The sequence below is a fragment of the Saccopteryx bilineata genome, chromosome 2 (assembly GCF_036850765.1).
Source record: "Saccopteryx bilineata isolate mSacBil1 chromosome 2, mSacBil1_pri_phased_curated, whole genome shotgun sequence".
In the NCBI taxonomy this organism is placed as follows: Eukaryota; Metazoa; Chordata; class Mammalia; order Chiroptera; family Emballonuridae; genus Saccopteryx; species Saccopteryx bilineata.
Genome location: NC_089491.1, coordinates 386,921,325 through 386,941,238, shown reverse-complemented (window position 1 = coordinate 386,941,238; position 19,914 = coordinate 386,921,325). Strand labels below are relative to the sequence as shown.

General features: G+C 45.1%; 1 protein-coding gene across 3 annotated transcripts in view; it reads right to left on the bottom strand.

The window, feature by feature from the left end:
• Positions 1–954: 954 nt before the first annotated feature.
• Positions 955–19,914, bottom strand: part of NDEL1 (nudE neurodevelopment protein 1 like 1) — a 29,741-nt gene continuing 10,781 nt past the window's right edge. For 2 of the 3 annotated variants that reach the window (XM_066264231.1, XM_066264228.1), the window contains exons 4-9: positions 19,007–19,155; positions 17,214–17,350; positions 13,957–14,130; positions 11,310–11,401; positions 8,302–8,453; positions 955–2,050 (exon numbers count right to left, since the gene is read on the bottom strand). In XM_066264231.1, the coding sequence (XP_066120328.1) occupies positions 1,960–2,050; positions 8,302–8,453; positions 11,310–11,401; positions 13,957–14,130; positions 17,214–17,350; positions 19,007–19,155 (795 nt within the window). In that variant the 3' untranslated portion in view covers positions 955–1,959. Of the gene's footprint in view, positions 2,051–5,298; positions 5,334–8,301; positions 8,454–11,309; positions 11,402–13,956; positions 14,131–17,213; positions 17,351–19,006; positions 19,156–19,914 lie in introns of all 3 variants that reach the window. The other variant, XM_066264229.1, reaches the window with a different exon arrangement.

Below are 19,914 nucleotides of genomic sequence, written 5' to 3'. Positions count from 1 at the left end.
TCCCGGATCTGGGGTCCCTGCGCAAACGGGGATCTGTTCCTGGATCAACCTGGTCTAGACGCCGGACGCTACTGCCAGCCGGGAGGAGCCCGAGGTTCCCTGACAGCAGCCCGGCCGGCACCACAGGCACACACGGCGCTGCAGCCTCTCGGCACGCCGGCTCCCAGGCTCCCACACTCCGGAACAGCTACTGGGAGGTGCTCCCACCCGCATTTTAACAGAAGAAAATTCTTAACTGTCTCCTGCTTCAAGTTCCTTACTCACTTGGGAACTGGACCCACTGACTTTCCATTCACTTAGTCTGGAAACTGCACACTATACTGTTTCTGCCCTTTGCTATCAGCAACGTTCAGACTCTGAAACAGCCGTACAGCCCCACTGGTGCAGCCCTAAGCCCAGTCACCTGATGCCCCGCTACCCAACACCTGGCCCCTTCTCTCCCCTGCCCACACCAACCTGAGGAAGGAGGAGAGAAGCCCAGACCCGAGTGACCTCTATCCCAGAACCCCGACCCCAGCCAGGAGAGGCAGCGCCGCTGCAGGCTCGGCCCAAATCAGCACGGCCGCCCCGTGGCCTAGCACGCGCCCCGCCGGTGCCGGCCCTTCCTCCCAGCGGCCCAGGAGGGCCTGGCCATTACCAGGCTGCTCCAGACCCCGCTCCAGACCCCACCCCAGACCCTGCCCCGCAGCTCAGGCTCAAGAGAAGCCAGGGAGACCCAGCCTGAGACCGACAGCCCGCTTGGGGGTCAGACATCTCGAGGCCGCCTGAGCTGTCCCCTACGGCCGCTGTCCACCACGCGTCCTACCTCCCATGTCAGGGCAGAATGACATCAGAACCTGGCTCTGGAACTCTTCTCTCACAGGACAGCAGGGACCCAACAAAGCAACCTCAGCACATTTTTTGTGTGTGAAATTTATTGTTTCGACATTAAAAGATTTTTTGAGGGGAAGTATCTTTTTAACCACATGATGATCCTATACAGCTGCCCAGAGAGGGGCACCATCAGAAGTCATTAACATGCCGCATGAGTTCTGAATAAATTAAAGCTACAAAGCCCAAGTTATATACAAATACCTCAGGCATTAATGTTTACAAACCTATGTACAATAAAACAAATGTAAACAGTAGATGCAGCATGAGAGTATTCACGGGTGCACAGGGACAACCACGGGCAGCCAGCCTGCCCCCGGGAGCAGGCGCAGGCCAGCGCGTGGACCCGGCCCCTCCATCCGCCCCGACAGCTGCAGACGCCCTCTGGAGACAAAGGGAAGAAGCTGTGACACTGTCATTCAACTGAAGGGCCAGAAAGCTGGCAAGGAGGCTGCACGTCTCCACCCCAGTCCGAGGCACACGGAGGGAGAACGCAGAGGCCTGGTCCGGCCTGTACCGCCCGAGGCCCCGGTCCGGGCAGCACGCCCGCAGCACGCTGACTGCTAAGGTGAAGCCGGAAGTGCGGAAACACCCCCGACAGTGGCCATCCTGATTCCGCCGGCTGCAGGCCCGGACTGTGGGACAGGCTGGGACACATGATCATGAGCACTAGAGACGCCTGGGGGGCTCAGGGGGGCTCAGGAGGGCACACGTTGACCTGATTTGGGAGAGAACTTCTAGAAGATTTGCACTGTCCTAAATACAACTAAGTCCTACCAGCAGAGCAGGGTGGGGCCGTGAGGCAGGTGTGATGAATGGGGACTTCTGCGTCCAGTGACCGAACACTACACGTCTGTATCACTCCGTGACCCACAAAGTGCAATCATGTGAGACCAAGGGCACTACGGCGAGAGGAGGGGAGGGCCGGCACTGACGCCGCGCAGGGTCCTGGGGCCGGCGGGCCGCGGCCCCACCGCATGCAGCCTGCCCTCCGTGGCGCCCGCTGGGCCCAGGCACCAACGGGCAGGGCGAGGCGTGGGCGTCCTGGGGGCCGGGGGCAGGAGGGCGCCCCACCTGCAGGCTGGGCACTCACACACTGAGAGGCAGCATTCCAGGTGCGGAAGAGGGGCGTGAGGAGCCCAGCCCAGGAGGAGGCGCGGGGTCAAAGCCGTTCACTGCCCTGCAGGGGGAGGGGGGTGGAGAAAGAGAGACTGTCATTTAAAATCATTCCACACACAGCAAGAAAGTCATCTGCTCTCTAAAACTCCCCCTCGCCCTGGCTGGCTCACAAGAGAGCCTGCTGCCCGCTGGAGAGAGGCCGCCACCACAGCGCCCCTCCAGAGCCGGTCTGCAGGGGTCCTGGAGTCACCAGGCTAGGGGCTCCCTTCTCGGCAAAGTCACCACACCAGCCACAGCAGCCACAGCCCTATTCCCACAGAACAGGTCCAAATGTCTGCCGACAGGAAGCTGGCTACATAAATAATGGTACAATTAAATGATAAAATAGTATTATAGCCATTAAAACATTCCAGAGTTCTTTAATAGCATGGAAAGTATTCAGAATGCAATTAATAGTAAGTAGAAAAAGGTTACCAAACTGTATATGTTCAATGAAAAAAAAAGTATATAGTCTTCTAGATACTATGGACTACAGCCCCTTATATAGACAGGCATGTAGCTAAACCTAGAATGTGTGGGGATACTCACACATACACACACGTGTATATATGGACATAAAATCACATAGACTGTAGAAGGAAAACTTTAAAATAGTTACTTTTCTTCCCTCTGGGTTAGGGGCAAATTTTGTTTACTACTTTATACTTTTTTGTTTTCTAAATCCCCTATAATACACATGACTATCTTACTGAAGGGGAAAAAGTAACTTTTTCCAATCATTAAGCAAGCAGCCAGGTGGGTAGGTTTCCCTGCAGACCCATGAACTCCAGCCCAGCACAGGTGCTGACAAGGACCCCGCCCCAGCATCATCCCAAGACGGGGAGGGCCCCGTCCCCGCCCCACCCACCTGGCGCTGCAGCTGAAGCACCCCGCCCTGCCCTGCCCCGCCCCGCCCACCTGGCCCGGCAGGCAGCGTGGGAAGCAGTGCGGGAGTGAGTGCAAGGCCTGGAATCTCTCTCAGGAAGCCACTCTGCCCTTCCCTCCTGAAACACTTCCTAGGAAAATCTGACCCTTTAGCCGCTTGGGAGATGCAGACAATTGCGAGGACCCGCCTTGCCCATCACTGTCCCCCCTCCACGCTTTAGGGGCCGGGGGAGTTGAAATAGACTCATGGAGAGAGGTTCTCTTATAAAAAAAAATGCCCACGCACACACACATTCCCCACAGGGAAGCCTCCCGCACACTGAGGAGGTGGTGAATCTCAGAGAAGCAGCCACGCAGAGATGGAATGACCCTGCAGACAGTTAACGCCGAGGAAACTGAGTCCAGCTGTCGAGGGTGACAGCAAGCTCCCGACCCACAGGCAGGAGCAGCAGAGGGGCTCTGACACGGACCCCTCCCTGCTGTGCATTTCCCACCTCAGCGACGAACGGCCAGGATTCTTCCCTTTCAGGGGCCAAGGGCAGTCTGACCTTTGAGTCTCACCACAGTTGAGGACTTTCAACCACTTCTTCCCACTCTCAAGGAGGCCTGCGCCTCCCCTGGGGGCAGCCCACCCTCTACGCCACTGCAGCCCTGACACGAGCCCATCTGTCATCTGACCAGCCCAGAGCCCCGGGGCCTGCTTTCCCTAAACCCCGCAGAGGACATGGCAGGCCTCACAGACCTCAGCTTCGGACACGTGACCCACACAGGGGGCCCACTGTACCCCATACCCTGGAGTTCAGCAGGAAGGTGGCGCTGCTGGGTGCCAAGAGGCTGGCACCTGCCCACAGGGGTGGGTACAAAAGCAGCACTATTTTCCAGTTAGATGGATCTTTAAAGAACATAAAGTTCATCCCCAGTGTTGTGCTGCTAAGAAAACCAAAGCAGAAGAATGTTCAGCCATTTTCCTGAGAACCCATCAGTGGGGAAGCAGGGCTCATAACCTGCCGCCAGATGTCCCGGCATGAGCCCTGCCCAGCATCCTCCTGGCCAGAGAGCACCTGAGCAACCACTCCGTGTCTGTGTGACCTGCCCCCAACGCAGGTCAGCTCGGATGGGGAAAAGCTGCAGTGCAATCGGAATACAAAGATAAGCCATTTCTCTGCGTGAAGGGATGGAGTTCTGATTTGCAGGTTGGGTGGAACAGAAGGAATAACAATCTGCTGAGGCCTCACCTGGCACTTCTTCCCTAAGTTGAGAAGTGGGAAGTAAAACCCCAAAGGGAGGAGAAGGCTGACCTCAGGGGTCGGACTGTCAGCCTGTGAGGCACCTTCAGGGACTGCGCGGGGAAACAGGAAAGGTCCCGAGAGAAGCAGAACCTGCCTGCTCAGCACATCTGCCTCCAGGGAGCAAAGAGCAGAAGGGAAACATCCCGGCAGACGGACAGGAACAGATGGACAGAGAGCAGGCAGGAATGGAGACACAGAGCGGGGACTCATCTACGTAAGAAAGGTTACAGAAGCTACAAAATGTCATGGTCTTATCATCAAAACCCACTTAAAAGAATCTGAAAAATAGCCCAGCTGAGAAAAGGAACTAAGGCCAACTGGAAAATGGCAACAGAAGTGAAACGGGGAGGAACCCAGGTACATTCAGAAGCTAGCCTGGAGAGGAATGAACCGAGCCCAGCAGAGATCGAGGAGGGACACTAGGTCCCTGAAAGCAGCAGGGTCCAGAGCACCCGAGAGGGCAGTGGACGGCATGTGTGTCCTGGAGCTATCCCAGGGATGCAGGCAGACAGGCCAGACCCCCGGCTCTCCCGCCTGACGGGGAAGTGGAACCAGCTAGAATCCTCGCCCAGGCTCTACAAACTGTGATACGCCTTCCCGAAAACTGAGAAGCAAGGTAGACCGTACACACACCCCAGCCCCCAACCCCCAGCCCCACGCACTAGGGAGACCAGAGTGAGCGCAGAGGGGGCGTCCCCACACAGCAAGGCTCCGAGGTCATCAGTACCTGCTCGGAAAACACATCGGGTAATAGGAAGAAGCCCAGACCCGGGAAGACTGTCGAATGTGGGCGCAGGGCCACCACCCCCAGGCCCCTAGCACCCTCACAACAGCAGTGGCCCACACGGCACGAGCGCCACCAGGCCTGCGAGTCACCACTGCCCGGAGCACTACATTCGCTCTGTTCGGCACCACTGGACCAATAATAGTGGCACATGGTCAAGTCAGACAGGAACCTGAAAGCTCACTCATGGGCTGTAAGTTGGTTAAAGCAGTCAGCCCCATGCAGTTAGTAAACCAATTTGTTAATAGGTCTTCCACCGCACACCGTGATTGAAAAAAAATGAACAAGAGCACAGCAAACAAGTTCAGTTACCCATGAACAACGTGGGAAATATGACCTTTTCTTGCCTAATAAAAAAAAGGAAAAAAAAACATTAAACAGCAATACAAATAGTATTTTCACACTGTCCCCTAAAATTAGCATATGCCCACCTACCTACACAGCCCATAAGAAATGACCGGCTTACACAATTAGGGTCAGTGACTAACATAGAAGCTAAATAAAAGATACGGGGAAAAAAGAATGTTTTAGAGAAAACTCAAGTGACAACACAAGAATTGGTACCACCTCAGATGAGTGACATTAAGGGCTGGTCATGGTTGGAAGAAACACTTGGGAAGTAGGTCCAGCAAATTTAGGAACTCACAGAGATGACCCATGGACTAAATAATATCCTGACTCCAAAAAGCCCTCAAATAACCAGAATGGACAGAATATCTTCAAATCCCATAAAGTACTATATGCTAACAAGGTCTTTGCTTTATGTAGTCAGGCCTCACTGCACGTGGAGGTTCTGAGGAAGGGGGACAGGGTGTGTACACACACTCACATGCACACACACGCACAAGCACAGACCACTCTGACTGACCTTGCCCCAAACAATGCCCCTCCGGGTCTCTACAAGCGCCAGTAAAACCAGTGACAGGCCACAGGCACACCCTCAGGGTGACACACAGGGCAGGCCCAGTCTAGAGCCACAGATGCTCAAATGCAGTTTTTTCTCACACTGAATCTATAAAAACCAGCCCGTCTTTTAACCAGACAGATTTAACAATGGAGTTGGAATCTGGGATACTGCCCTTCCTTCTGCAGCTGTAAGTTCCACCATGGTTTTTATCTAGTCACTAGGTCTGCAGGAAGACCAGAGGCAGAAAGCCAGGTAGGCCAGAGGGGAGCCCGAGTCAAGTCAAGCAGCAAGAACACTGCAAACCCCACAAGAGAGCCACCCTAGGAGCAGGGCTGCCAGATAGATACAGCTCCAGCAATGGGTCAGAACTGAGTGCAGACAATCCATTTATCACATCAACTAAACACTGGAGGAAAGACCACCCCCAAAAGTGTATTTAATTCTTAAGAGAAACAATACAATTAAAATTTTGTACTGTTTAAACCAAAACTAAGTACCATCTGTAACTTTCTATGGGGAAGTACACTGTGGGTGCAGTTCAGGAAACAAGGCCTCCGCCTGCACCACCCCGCCTGCACCACCGAGGCTTCACAAGGGGCGGGGCCGGGCTCCGGGGCAGCCCCACTCCTACTCCCAGGTCATCTGGAGTCCTCCGCATCTGCCCGACACTGGGGCCCCGGCTCAGGGGACAAGTGCAAGCCAGGGTCCGACGGAACAGGAGCAGTGGGCCTGGCTGACGGCACTAGTCCTTCATCGGGACTGTCCGCAGGACTTCCGCATACAAAGCTGGTCTGTCCCCAGCCCACTTCTGGTTCGTGTCTGCTCCCACAACCTAAGGCGCCCCCGGCAAAATACAGGTCTAGAGGGGGGCTCGTGGCTACTCTGCTGGAGGGAATTACAGCTGCAGGAAATAGAACTTGGCAGTTTCCAACTCTCAGGAAAATGACCCTAAACTTTGCCTGTATTGTTTGGTGTTTGTGGCAATTTTAATGTCAAATACCTATTTATTCCATTTCCATTAGAGCATAAAAATGAGCATTCCTCAAGGTTGCCTGACACTCCTAAACCTGAGGAAAGTTAATTTTATATTCATTCCCCCTGAGGAATGCAATGGTTAGACTAAAGCTCTGATTTATCTACTGATATTTTAGAATGTGCTCCTTAATAAAATATCTGCACCTCAATGTAGAAGTCTCCAAAGAAAGAGAGAAAGCAGAACTCTCCACTCTGCCAGGTGGACACAGGGCGCTCTGCAGAGCGGACTGGGCACCGAGGTGGGTCCCCCGTAAGGATGCCGGGCACTGAGGAAAGCAGGACACGGCTCCTTTCAGAACCAGAACTGCCGGAGTTGGATCTGCACTGCCCTCACGGAACAAGAATAAGCAGCCTCTACAGCTCCAAACAGGGTCTCGCCTGCTGTTATAGTAATGGCTGCCGTAGGTACCAGGGCCAGCACCCCAAAACACAGGTCTCGGAACTGGTTACCCAAATTAAGGCAGACCGGTAAGAGAGAATAACTACGCAATGTTTTATTTTTTAAAACTGAGGTACAACAGTATCTACTGACATGAAATGACACTGGCAATATAAAGCATGACAGTCCTGTTGCAGATTTGATAATCCCATAAAGTTTTAAAAGCACACAGAAGATACACAGAAATATTTTACATGCCTAGACATAATCAGAAGGATGCAGAAACAGCGTGAGAACAGAAAATATTTACTTGTTATTTTATGTACTGCTGTACCAACTCAAATTTCTTTGCATAAAAGATGGATCACTGCTTCAATCTTAAAACAATTTAATTCTCAACTCCCCAAAAACCATCTTCACATTACACAAAAGTTGTATCTCCTAAATTATACCTGAACCAGTGGTTTAGTGTTTTTCTAAAACCTTCAGACAGAAGGTATACTGCAGAGTTTGCATATATATGTGACTACAGTGCTCTTTTCTACCCTTAACACAGACAAGTGGGGCAAAAGTAGACCTCTAGTTGTGAGCACATGAAACACAGGGCTTATCCTTGTATTACTTATTACTGTATTATTTTCCATACAAATAACTGTAACCCTCCTTTTGCCCACCCTGCGTTTGCTAGGAAAGGTGACTAGCCGGTAAGCTCCTTGAGAACAAGGACTGTATCACCGACACCTTTAATTCCAGAGCCCAGCACTGCTGCTTGTCAAGAGCCTGCTTCCCAGGACAGAAGCTTCAGAGTCGTGGTTCCCAGGGCAACAGTCACCATGGGGACTAGAAGACAACAGGTTTCATGTCCCCTGAGATTTGAATGTTAACAGGGTTCAGGTAAGTTTATCAAAGTTTACCTTTTCAAAGCTTGAACAAGCTCCCTTAACAATGTGTAACTTTACTACTCAAAAAATCATTTAAAATGTCGAAGACTTACCCTTTGTCGAAGAAAGATGTGTGCCCTGATCTAGAGAACTTTGTGCCGTTGCTATTCATCACCCCACAGTTAACATTCCCTGAAATATAGGATTTTCGTGACGCTTGGTCCTTTGCAAAGTTCCTGCAAGCTGCTAACTTGGACTCTAAAGCCTACAAAAGAAGAAAGGAATGATTTGGTTGTCAAAACAGCAGCTGCACATAGAAATCTGCATTCAAACCATTTCTAATTCAAGATTCACATCTCTTTCAGCTGATAGCAGTGGCTTACTGGAGCCAGAACCACTCACCTTTCTAGTACACAAAGAAAATGTTTACACTGGCGCCCTTCCCAGTGAGCTCAGAATAGCTGGCTGGTTCCTCTCAGTGTTACTGAGGAACACAAATGTAGTCGTCACACAGAAAACCGTGCCCACGCAGAGACGGCCCCGGGACCCCATCCTCAGTCTTTCTGAGTGGTGGACTGTTTTGTCTGTTGATTAGTTAGAGGTGGGTGTGGGTTAGCGTGTGTGGAGGAGGGCTGTTTTGGAAGCAAACTCTCTAAAGTTTAAACTCTATAAAATCACTGAAGAATTTTTTAAAGCAGCCAATTCTTTCCACAGCATTTCAGCTGAGTTCATTCTAATGCATCTAAATGGAAAAGAGTATTTACAACACCTCATATGAAGTTAAAGACTATTCTATGTCCCAGAACAGTGTAAATGCCTGATGCCCTCTGTAATTAAATAATTCACTTGAAAATGACACCAGGCCTTCAGCATGTACCTCTAACCTGGGCCCTCCTTAAGCACCTGTCACAACACCTGGCCAGGGACAGGCTCTACAGATGACATGAAGAGAACAAGAGGGCCTTGTCTATTTCTATCACACACATGTATCACCAATTCCTTCTTTCCCACAAACTCTCGGACCAACTCCAACCACTCTACACACCCAGAAAAAGAAAAAAAGGCAAAAACCGGTCCATTCCTATTATCCATGACACTAAGGGATTAGGAACGCATAAATGAAATCCAGATAACATATGCATTCTGAAAATCCTCCCCCTATAATTTCAATACAATCTGTTAAGAAACAGCAGTGAAGCCCTGGCCGGTTGGCTCAGCGGTAGAGCGTCGGCCTGGCGTGCGGGGGACCCGGGTTCGATTCCCGGCCAGGGCACATAGGAGAAGTGCCCATCTGCTTCTCCACCCCCCCCCTTCCTCTCTGTCTCTCTCTTCCCCTCCTGCAGCCAAGGCTCCATTGGAGCAAAGATGGCCCGGGCGCTGGGGATGGCTCCTTGGCCTCTGCCCCAGGCGCTAGAGTGGCTCTGGTTGCAGCAGAGCAACGCCCCAGAGGGGCAGAGCATCGCCCTCTGGTGGGCAGAGCATCACCCCTGGTGGGCGTGCCGGGTGGATCCCGGTCGGGCACATGTGGGAGTCTGTCTGACTGTCTCTCCCCGTGTCCAGCTTCAGAAAAATACAAAAAAAAAAAAAAAAAAAAAGAAAGAAACAGCAGTGAAAACAGACACGCTTCTTTCCCTTCTCATTTCCTACAGCAAAAGTTCAACAACCTCATAAAATGACAGACAGAAGGGAGGTAATGACCTTGCCAGAAAAGCTTTAAATAAGCACTGCAACTTGTTAAATGTACACACACATAGTAAAAACTGAGAGCCATTAATTTCATTATGTTCAAGACATTCATTCATTCAAATATGTGCTGAGCATCTATCACATAGTGGGCAGAAGTAGTGTTTGTGACGTCAGTGAGACATCGAAGGCCAGAACTGGGAATGAAGTGGTCTAGAAACCAAGACTTAGAAAATACCTATACCAGGTAGTAGACAAAATCATAGTTGTGAATAAGATCAGGAAATTAAGGACACAGCTCCAAATAAAGCCCACAGTGAAAGGGTGAGCAGATTAGACCCAACAGAGGACAAAGAGGAATGGGCAGGAAGACAGGAAGCAGACACGACACAGCATCGGAGCAGAGGAAAGAACGCGTTCTAGAAAAAGAGGCTGCTGGTGAATGCTGCAAGCAAAATGACAGCAAAACAGCACCCACTGTGTTTGACAGCACTGAAATCATCAATGAACAATGTCAATGGAGTGACCAGGGACAGAGACCAGACCAGACTGTCAAGGCAATATGTATGCAGTCAAAAATGCTAATAATATATGAAGACATGCTTTCAAAAAGCTTGGCTATAAAGGGAAGAAAATAGGATGATGGCTAACAAAAGATGAAGGATAAAAGAAAACAGCTTTTATTTTTGCTTTCTAAGATTAAAAATGTATATAATATGTAATATATAAATATTACACACAAATATTAAGATACACAGAGTCAAGGTCTGAGACACAGGAGACACGAAGATGAGAAGGCGGGAAGGGACGGGACCCAAAGCAGGAGGGACAAAATTAGCCGTGGCAGGAATATGATACCTTTATCACTGAAACAGAAAAAAAGACTAGCTACAAATAGAATAAAGAGAGAATACTAAAAGAAGGAAAGGGACAAAACATTAAATCAGATGGCCTTGACTTCTCAGTGGACGAGGACACAAGAGCGGGGACGAGGCTTCCAAGTAGCTCTAGTCGGCAGACAGAGTCACGCCAAGAAGTAGGAAACAAAGTATTCATAAAAGCACGCAGGAGATGGCAGATAAGCAGACCCGAGTTTGATGATGTCCTGGGAGACAGACTGCCAGCTAAATAAGTAGACCATGCAAGGACTCCAAATTCAACTTTCATGCACCATTTCTGAATAACTGACTTATGTACTAAAGAAAACGTATAAAGAGCAAAGAAATGACAACTTGGGGTCCAGGAACAAGGCAGCACTCGTCCAAGAATACAAAAGGAAGAGAAATCCGAGGGGGGCAGGGGGGCAGCACCCTATAACGTGCTTAGTTATAGCCCTTACCACAGGAAGGGACCCCTTTTTCTTTCCTCGTTCCTAATTAAGAAATAATTCAGTACCTTGGCAACTGAAACACCTAGTGATAAATGATTGAATGCTTACCCCTACTTTCCGTAAGAGATCCCCCACAATGTTTAGTGCTGATATCCTAGCTGAAGGAGTTAGTGGACTGGTTCCAAAACCGTTTGGTATCGCTAGAGAAAAATTAAACAGGAGTAATTATACATGCATTTTGGGTTTTGCTGTTATTACAAAGCATATACACGCAATGTGAAAAAAAAATCAATATAGTTAGTATTCTAAACTACAGATAAAGTATAAAGTGGAGGTACCATAAATATGCTGAACCATTCTCCAACTGGTGGATATTTAGATTATATCCAATTTTGCATCATTACAAATAATGCTAAAAGGACATATATCCTTAAAACATCCAGAGGAGCATTTCTGAAGAACAGATTCCTATAAATAGAACTGCTGGGTCAGAGGATATGATATGCCCATTTTTTTCACCTTAACAGATACTGACCACCAAAATGCTCTCTAAAAAAGGTTATGTCAATATCAGCAACTTATATGGTGGAATCCTCAGTAATACTAGACTTTTTTTTCTTTGTCAATTTGATAGTCATTGTGTTTTTTCTCCTCAATAACTATTCATTTGAATCTCCTCTAGAAATTATGTTTCTCCTATGCACTTTTTTCTACTGGGTTGTCTTCCCTTTCATCAACTCACAAGGGCACAATACATTATTATAGATGTTCACCCTTTCTCTTATATATGTTGTACTTCTCCGCGTGACATTTATCTTATAAACTTTGGGGAGGAAGCCAAAGGCTCCCTTCCCTCAGAATTATTAAAAATGGTTCCCATATTTTCTCCTAATGGTTTCCTTAAAATTTTTTTACACTTAGATAATTTAACTCATCAAAAATTTACTTTATTTCCCTCCAAATGGATGGAGAGCCAATTGTCCAAATACCACTTAGTAAAAAAGATTTATCTCACCTGAAATGGCATTAAAACCATATACTGGGTTCCCTATATATTTCAAGTTCCATTCAATTACTAGTCCACTCTGCCAGAAAGATGCGGCTTTAGTTACTATAGTATTAAAATAAATTTTGGTACTTGAAGGGCAAAGCCTCTTCTTGCTACTGACCAATTTCAAACTTTTCCTGGCTATTCTTGCATATTTACTCTTCCAGATTAACTTTAAAATCAACTCGACAACTTAAAATATCCTGTTAAGATTTTTATTAAAAATTTAAATTATCAATTGATTTGGGGAGAATGGATATTAAACAAAATTAAGTCTTCCCACTCAGAATCATGGTTTTGAGCATAATACTTATTCATGCTCTTCTTCCATGCCCCTCAGCAAAGGTTTTCAATTCTGCATTTTCCAATTTATCTTTGAGATAATACAGCATAATGGTTAAGAGCTCTTGAACTGCTAGATGCAAATCCATCCCTGCCATTTAATAACTCTGTTACCTTGAGTAAGTTACCCATTTGTAATAGAAGCAAATAACTAACCTCATAAGGTTGTTGTGAACTTGAAATCAGTTAACAGACTTGTAAAATGCCTAGCATAGTAAGTAGGCATCTTTTGACTACACAGCGTTTTCACATGCCTTCCCTCATTTCACCTCATAACAAGGGGAAGACAGGATGAATTATATAGTCAAGGGCTACTGAGCATCTGAAATGTGACTAATGCAACCAAAAATTGATTTTAAAATTTTAATTAATACTAGGTTAGCAAAAATGTAAGTAGTCCCATGTGGCTAGTGGCTACTGTACTGGACAGCGGGGATACACAGCACTTACTGCACTGACTGCCCGACAGAATATCTTAACCATATTACTACAAAGATCCCATCACTATGCAAAATGTTGGAAAGCTAAAATCCTGTGTTTTAAAAAGGGGTAGGAAGATGCTTCCATTTGGAGAAAAATATATATATATGGGAGTGGAAATAGCTGAAATATGATCTGCAAACTACAAACACTAAGTAAATCTGAACTAAGAGCTTCAGGGTTCCATTCTAAGGTTCTACTGAGTGGCTACTAAATGGTTTTTCTGCTGATCACATTAAAAAGCCTACTGGCTAATGGCAAAGGGGTATGTACTTCTCAACACTTACTCGAAGCGTCACTTGGGAAAACAGCAGCTACAGAATGGATGTGCCTATCCAAGCCGACCTTACTTGTGTCTGTTAACTTGAGTTTCTCTATGTCCCATGTATAAAGGCCTCTAGTCTCCCCATGATATGTTAAGTGGCAAAAGCAAGAAATAAAACTATTTAAATATGATCCCAAACTTGTGTGTAACAGGAAGTAGGCGCAACACTGATAAGCACATACAACAGAAAAAAATGTGAAGTCTTAAAAGTCATTCTCTTTAAGTGGTAAAGTTACACATGGTTTTTTATTTTTTCCTTTTCTGTTTTTAAATTTTTCTACATGAATATGTATTACTGCTATAATAAAAAATAAACTTTTCTTAAAAACCTTCAATTTTGTAAAACCTTTGTAAGCTGCTCGTGTCTTACATGCAGCCATCATTCTCACTGTTTCCTCTGTGTGTGTGGCCTAGGAGCGCGATTCCTCCTTCAACACTGCTAGATTTAACCAGCTTCTAAACAGAAATTATTGCTTAAATCTTAGCAATGCCTGCTTCATCAGCAAACCCTCTTACGTTGGTAATCTACCATAGGTTTAAAGAGAAAAGACATTACAAACCTTTTGGTGACGGAAAACTATTCTCTGTTCCTTTGCCAACAGGAGTGGCTGGCAAAGAAAGCGAGGCTTGGACAGCAGAATCCATCTTTTCACAGTCCAGCGTGGGGGAACTGGGAGCCGACTTCCTGGTGACTTCCTGTTGTCTTTCCCGAACTGCTAGTTCTTGTCTTAAATCTGTAAAATGTTGCAAAGGTAGTAATTACTCACTAGAGGAAGCAAATACATAAAGCAAAGTCACATCTAAAATGCCATAAAGACAGTCTTCCTAAATTACTATTTCTTAAATATTAACAATATTTTTATTTCTAGGGGAGTAAACAAGAACCCAACTGTCTAAATGATCTTTTAGAATTTAAAAATGCTATAAACTAAGAGAACCGTTATCTACGCCCATATGCAAAAAGAAACAGAGCCGAGTCCAGAGTGAGCATGTACGACACAAAAGTATTCTTTACCAACTCATTTGCTTTTATTTGAAATGATGTAGTTTGGGGATCGCTGCAAACCAATAAAGTGCATTTTTATCATTTTAAATGGGTTAGGGTTTTTTAAATTGATTGTCTCTATGAAATATTTTGCTTCAGAAAGTCAGAATAGTTATAAATTTTTTCTTACTTTCAAAGTTGAATTTTCAACCCAAAAATTACATCTTCTTTTCCAGTTATGCAAATGACCTATAGAATACTTGCTTATTTTTAAAAATGGATACAAAGTTATCCCACTTCTGAGTATATAGCCAAGAGAACTCAAAGATCTCAGATATCTATCTGCTCATCCATGTTCAGTGCAGCATTATTCACAACAACCAAGAGGTGGAAGCAACCCACGTGTTCATCCACAGATAAATGAATCAAAATATATGGTCAAGGTATACAAGGGAATATTACTCAGCCTTATAATGGAAGGAAGTTCTGTCACATACCACAATAAGGATGAACCTTTTGGATATTATGCTAAGTGAAATAAGCAAGTCACAAAAAGATAAACACTGTATGATTTCACTTATATGAAGTATCTATAGTCACACTCATAGCAACAGAAAGAATTGTGGTTGCCAGGGCTGAGGAAAGGGGGGAGTGGGGAGTCGTTCAACGGGTATGGTTTCAATTTTTCAATATATAATTCTAGAGATGTTCCATAACAATGTGAATATAGTTAACACTACTGAACTGTATACTTAAAAATTGTTAAGATGGTAAATTCTGTGTTTTGACCACAATTGTAAATAAATGAATAAATAAAATACAGAAATAATATTTTATACATTATATAAATGATAAGAAGTTCTTCAGATGAAGTTCTTTTAAAAAAAAGGCGTGAATGGCCCTGGCCAGTTGGCTCAGTGGTAGAGCGTGCAGGAGTCCCGGGTTCGATTCCCGGCCAGGGCATACAGGAGAAGCGCCCATCTGCTTCTCCATCCCTCCCCCTCTCCTTCCTCTCTGTCTCTCTCTTCCCCTTCCGCAGCCAAGGCTCCACTGGAGCAAAGTTTGCCCGGACGCTGAGGATGGCTCTGTGGCCTCTGCCTCAGGTACTAGAATGGCTCTGACTGCAGCAGAGCGATGCCCCAAGATGGGCAGAGCATCGCCCCCTGGTGGGCATGCCGGGTGGATCCCAGTCGGGCGCATGCGGGAGTCTGTCTGACTGCCTCCCTGTTTCCAGCTTCAGAAAAATACAAAAAAATAAAAAATAAAAAAAGGCATGAAAATAATATTTTTAAACACTGGACTGAAAGTTTTACAAGCAGTAATCAAAGAACTACAAGTTTTTAAAAAATGAGATACCAACTTTCAAATGGATTTTTTATTGTTTTAATGAGAGACAGAAACAGGAAGAGAGAGAGAAAAGCTACAGCAACTCATAGTTGTGGCACTTTAGTTGTTCATTGATTGTTTCTTATACATGCCTTGACTGGGAGGCTCCAACTGAGCCAGTGACCCCTTGCTCAAGCCAGCAACAATGGGATCACATCCATAATCCCACACTCAAGCTGGCAACCACGTGCTCAAGCCGGATGAGCCACTCAAGCCGGAGACCTTGGGGTTTTGAATCTGGAACCTCAGCATCCCAGGTCAGTCAGGCTCAAATGGATTTTTAAATAATTTTTAAATCTATCTTTATTATTCACAATGCTTAATTCATAGTGTAAGGAGGACATTCTCAATCATTGCCACAGGGAGTGTAAATATATCAATTTATCAAAAAAGTAATTTATCAGTGTCTTTTATGACCCTTAAAAACATTCATATCCTTTGCCACTTCTAAGAATCTATTCTAAAGAAATTATCAAAGGAATTCCTATATATTAAGTACAAGAATCCTATTCATAGCACTATTGATAGCAAAAAATTAGCCACCAACAATAAAGGACTTATCAAATAAATATATATATAATAAATATTATACAAAATTTTTAAAACTCTGTTTTAAAAGACTTTAATGACATGAATTACAATCACTATATTAAGAAGTAAAAAAAGGGAGGACACAAAAGATATATATGTGTTCACAGAGTGTGGTCCCAACTATATATACATATACAAATATCCAGGTGTGTATTCTCATGGGAAAAACTGGAAAGAAACACACCAAATTTAGTGTATTTTCTCAAGATAAAGGAATTGGCATTGATTTTCATTTTCTTCTTTGCAATATTCTATATTCTACCATTTATTTTTCATAAAGAGGGAAGGAGAATTGTAAAGAAAAGTGTGAGGAGGACATTCTCAATTGTCACAGAGAATGTAAATACACCAATTTATCAAAAAAGTAATTTATCAGTGTCTTTTATGACCCTTAAAAACATTCATATCCTTTGCCACTTCTAAGAATCTATTCACTATATGCATTCACTAGATGCATAGTATGTAGACAGCATATGTGCACATATATTATTATGTGCATAACAAAATTATTCTGGTAGAAGCAAAAAGGAAACCCAAATTAAGCAAGCAGTATATGCACAGTGATAGCGGTAAGGCTTTGGAAAACAGGCCAGGACTTAAATCCCAACTGCCAAGCTGTAAGACTTTGGACAAAATGCAAATTCTCTGTGCCTCAGTTTTATGACCTAGAAAATAGGGATAATAATACCTACCGTCTTAGAATTGATGATGTAGGTAGTAAATTGACAGAATAAAAGCACTTAGAATAGAATCTGACAAAGTATAGAAATGCATAACTTGAACAAACTGACCCTGAAGCTAGCTTAGAACTCTGGCTTAGGGACAGGAAGGTTTAGCGTAGGTTATAACTTTTACCTCTTGCTTCATCCTTTAACCTCTGTACAGAGACCAACAAAGATTCCTTTTCATCAAGTTCACTTTCTAAAAATGCATTTCGTTCAATGGCCTGATTTAGCCTTTGTTCAAAGTCTTCCAGTGAAACTATTGTTGCCCTAAAAAATAAATTAGAATCCATGAATTAAATACTGTGCAAATAGATAATACAGAAGGAAAGTGTCAGTTTATCTCATCATTTTCTGACCTAGAAAGCCTGGCCCAGTTGAAAGAGAATGATCTCACTCCCTCTGATCTCTGGTGGCTTTTAGTGTCGCTCCTATCATGTAGGGCCACTAAATATATTCTTTTCTCTTAAATTCCCACCTAAATTCTTTCAAGTTCCTTAAAGAAAGGCCACTTATTGTACAATGTATATCTATCTCCCCACTGGACTTTAAACACAATACAATCAAGTTTACATATCTTCAGGATAACTTTTCAGTAGTTTTAGAGCATGTAAAAATTAACTAAAAATTTGTTTAAAACACAAAGGCCCAGGTCCCACTTTATTTACTTTCTTGCTACCAACCCTTTTCTTCTCCCTGCATTTCTTATCTTACTCCTTTATTCAACAAACATCACAATGTACTTGCTAGATGCTATCGGCTACAGGTAGGAAATTCCCCAACCCCAAGTCAGGGCTTGTCATGCCAGGTCCAGTATTACCAAGCCGTGTCAACTGTCTAAATGCCTCTCGATTCCATTTGCTCTCCTTCAATCTTCCCTCCTGGCTCAATTCTCCACCCATCACCTGGATTATCCCAAATGGTCTTTAATATCTCTTCCTCTCTATTCCAATTCTTCAGTATTATGTTCTCAAATCACAATCTGATATTACTCCTTTGTTTAAAATAGTTCTTAGGCCTCCACTGCCTATGGACTATCAAACACTGCACACAGGCTGTTCACAACCTGGCCTTCACCAGCTTCCAGTCTCATCTAGTTCAGCCAGGTAGCTGTATATCGCAGTCAACGTGCAGTATTACGACCTCACACCCTTTCCCGCCTCTGTACCGCTGCATCTCTCTTCACCTGGCCAACTTCAATTGTTCCTGGTAGGTTAGGCTTCCTCAATCCTCCCAGGGTACTTTAGCCGCTCCCTGCTCTGCACCCTGGAGCAACGTGTACATTCTTTTCACTAAAGTATTTATCATATGGAATGTCCATACCTGTCACACCCAAGGGCAGTAACTTGTTTATCTTTGTATCCTCAAGTCTAGCATCATGGCAGACATTTAAGAGTCACTCAAATATTAATGAAAGAACTACCAGATAATTAAGCAATAGAAATAAAGTAAGAGGAATTAAACTTGGAATGGTTAAGAAACAGCTAAGTTATAGATATATGAAAGTTTGGCAGTAGTAATAGCCAGCCCAAATCAGTAATATTCAGCCAAGTCATAATGAAAGCAACAATTTTGAGAAAATTCGTCAGTACTAAAACAAAAGAGAATAAAAGGAGTGAAACGTAGACAGGTTAGCTAGGAGATAACAGAATTCAGGTATAAGATGCGAGGACCTACCGAAAGCATGGGCACCGAGGACAGAGAGGGAAAGACAGAGGGTGAGTGTGGTCCGTGAAAGGAGGGCATAATGGAAAGAAAAGCTTGGAAAGGGCATTCCAGAAGGAGGTAAGGGTTTTGGTTCATTTCAATATAATAAGCCCCAAAAGGAAGGGTCCTAGGACTGCAAACTAGGTAGCAGGCTGAATGGAGACACACACTTCAACCACCGACCGCCCACGGGGTCCTGTGACAGACGCCAGCAGTCACCTCTTGGCCCGCTCCAGGTCGTCGTTGGCCTGCTCCAGCTCCCTCACATACTTGTGCAGCTGCTCCTTAATGGCCCGCGTCTGACTCAGGTCGTCTTCCAACACGGAGACCTGCTTGTAGCTCTGTGCGTACTGCTGCTCCAGTTTCTCCTGGAGGCGCGCGGACAGAGAGAAAGGAATCGTCATTGACATGTATATCTCTATAATTTAAGAAATTAATAGAGTTTTCTTTAATAAAAGATGCAACCCAAGGTAGGGTTGGAAAAATCTAAGGAAGTCACTCACAGTCCAAGTTGATGGTACCCTCCTCTTTACAGAATTTAAAAACAATTACACATTCATTCCAAGTGCCTTCACTCATATAAAGTTTAAATGGTCAACCATACTCCTCTCAGAAAACTAGTAATAATCTCTCGGAAAAGAAGTAAAATAATGAAACCGTTGCCTCAAAAGCCCCAAGCGTGGCAGGAGAACCTCTGGGTTCTCGGGCTGAGGCAGCTCCGGGTGGGCACAAGGAAGGAGACTGACAGTTCCGAGTCCCGCCCCTACCTGGCCCACCCCACCTTCCCCAACCCAACTGCTGAAGTCTCAAAGCATTCGGCTAAGCAGGGGTTAAGAGCAGCCAAACAGCTAATCCTTTTACTCCTGAAAATGTCTTTTTATTTTTATTTGTTGATTTTAGCGAGAGAGCAAGGTGGAGAGAGAGGAACATCGATATGCTCCGTATGTGCCCTACCAGGAATTGAACCGCAACCCCTGCGCTTGGAGACGATGCTCTACCGAGCTATCTGACCAGGGCTAAAATTTGAGAAGGCAATTTTAAAATCCAAACTAAACTCCAAAACTAAAGGGACTATGAACAATAATAAAATAAATGTGTATATTTCATATAGATATAATTTTAAAGTG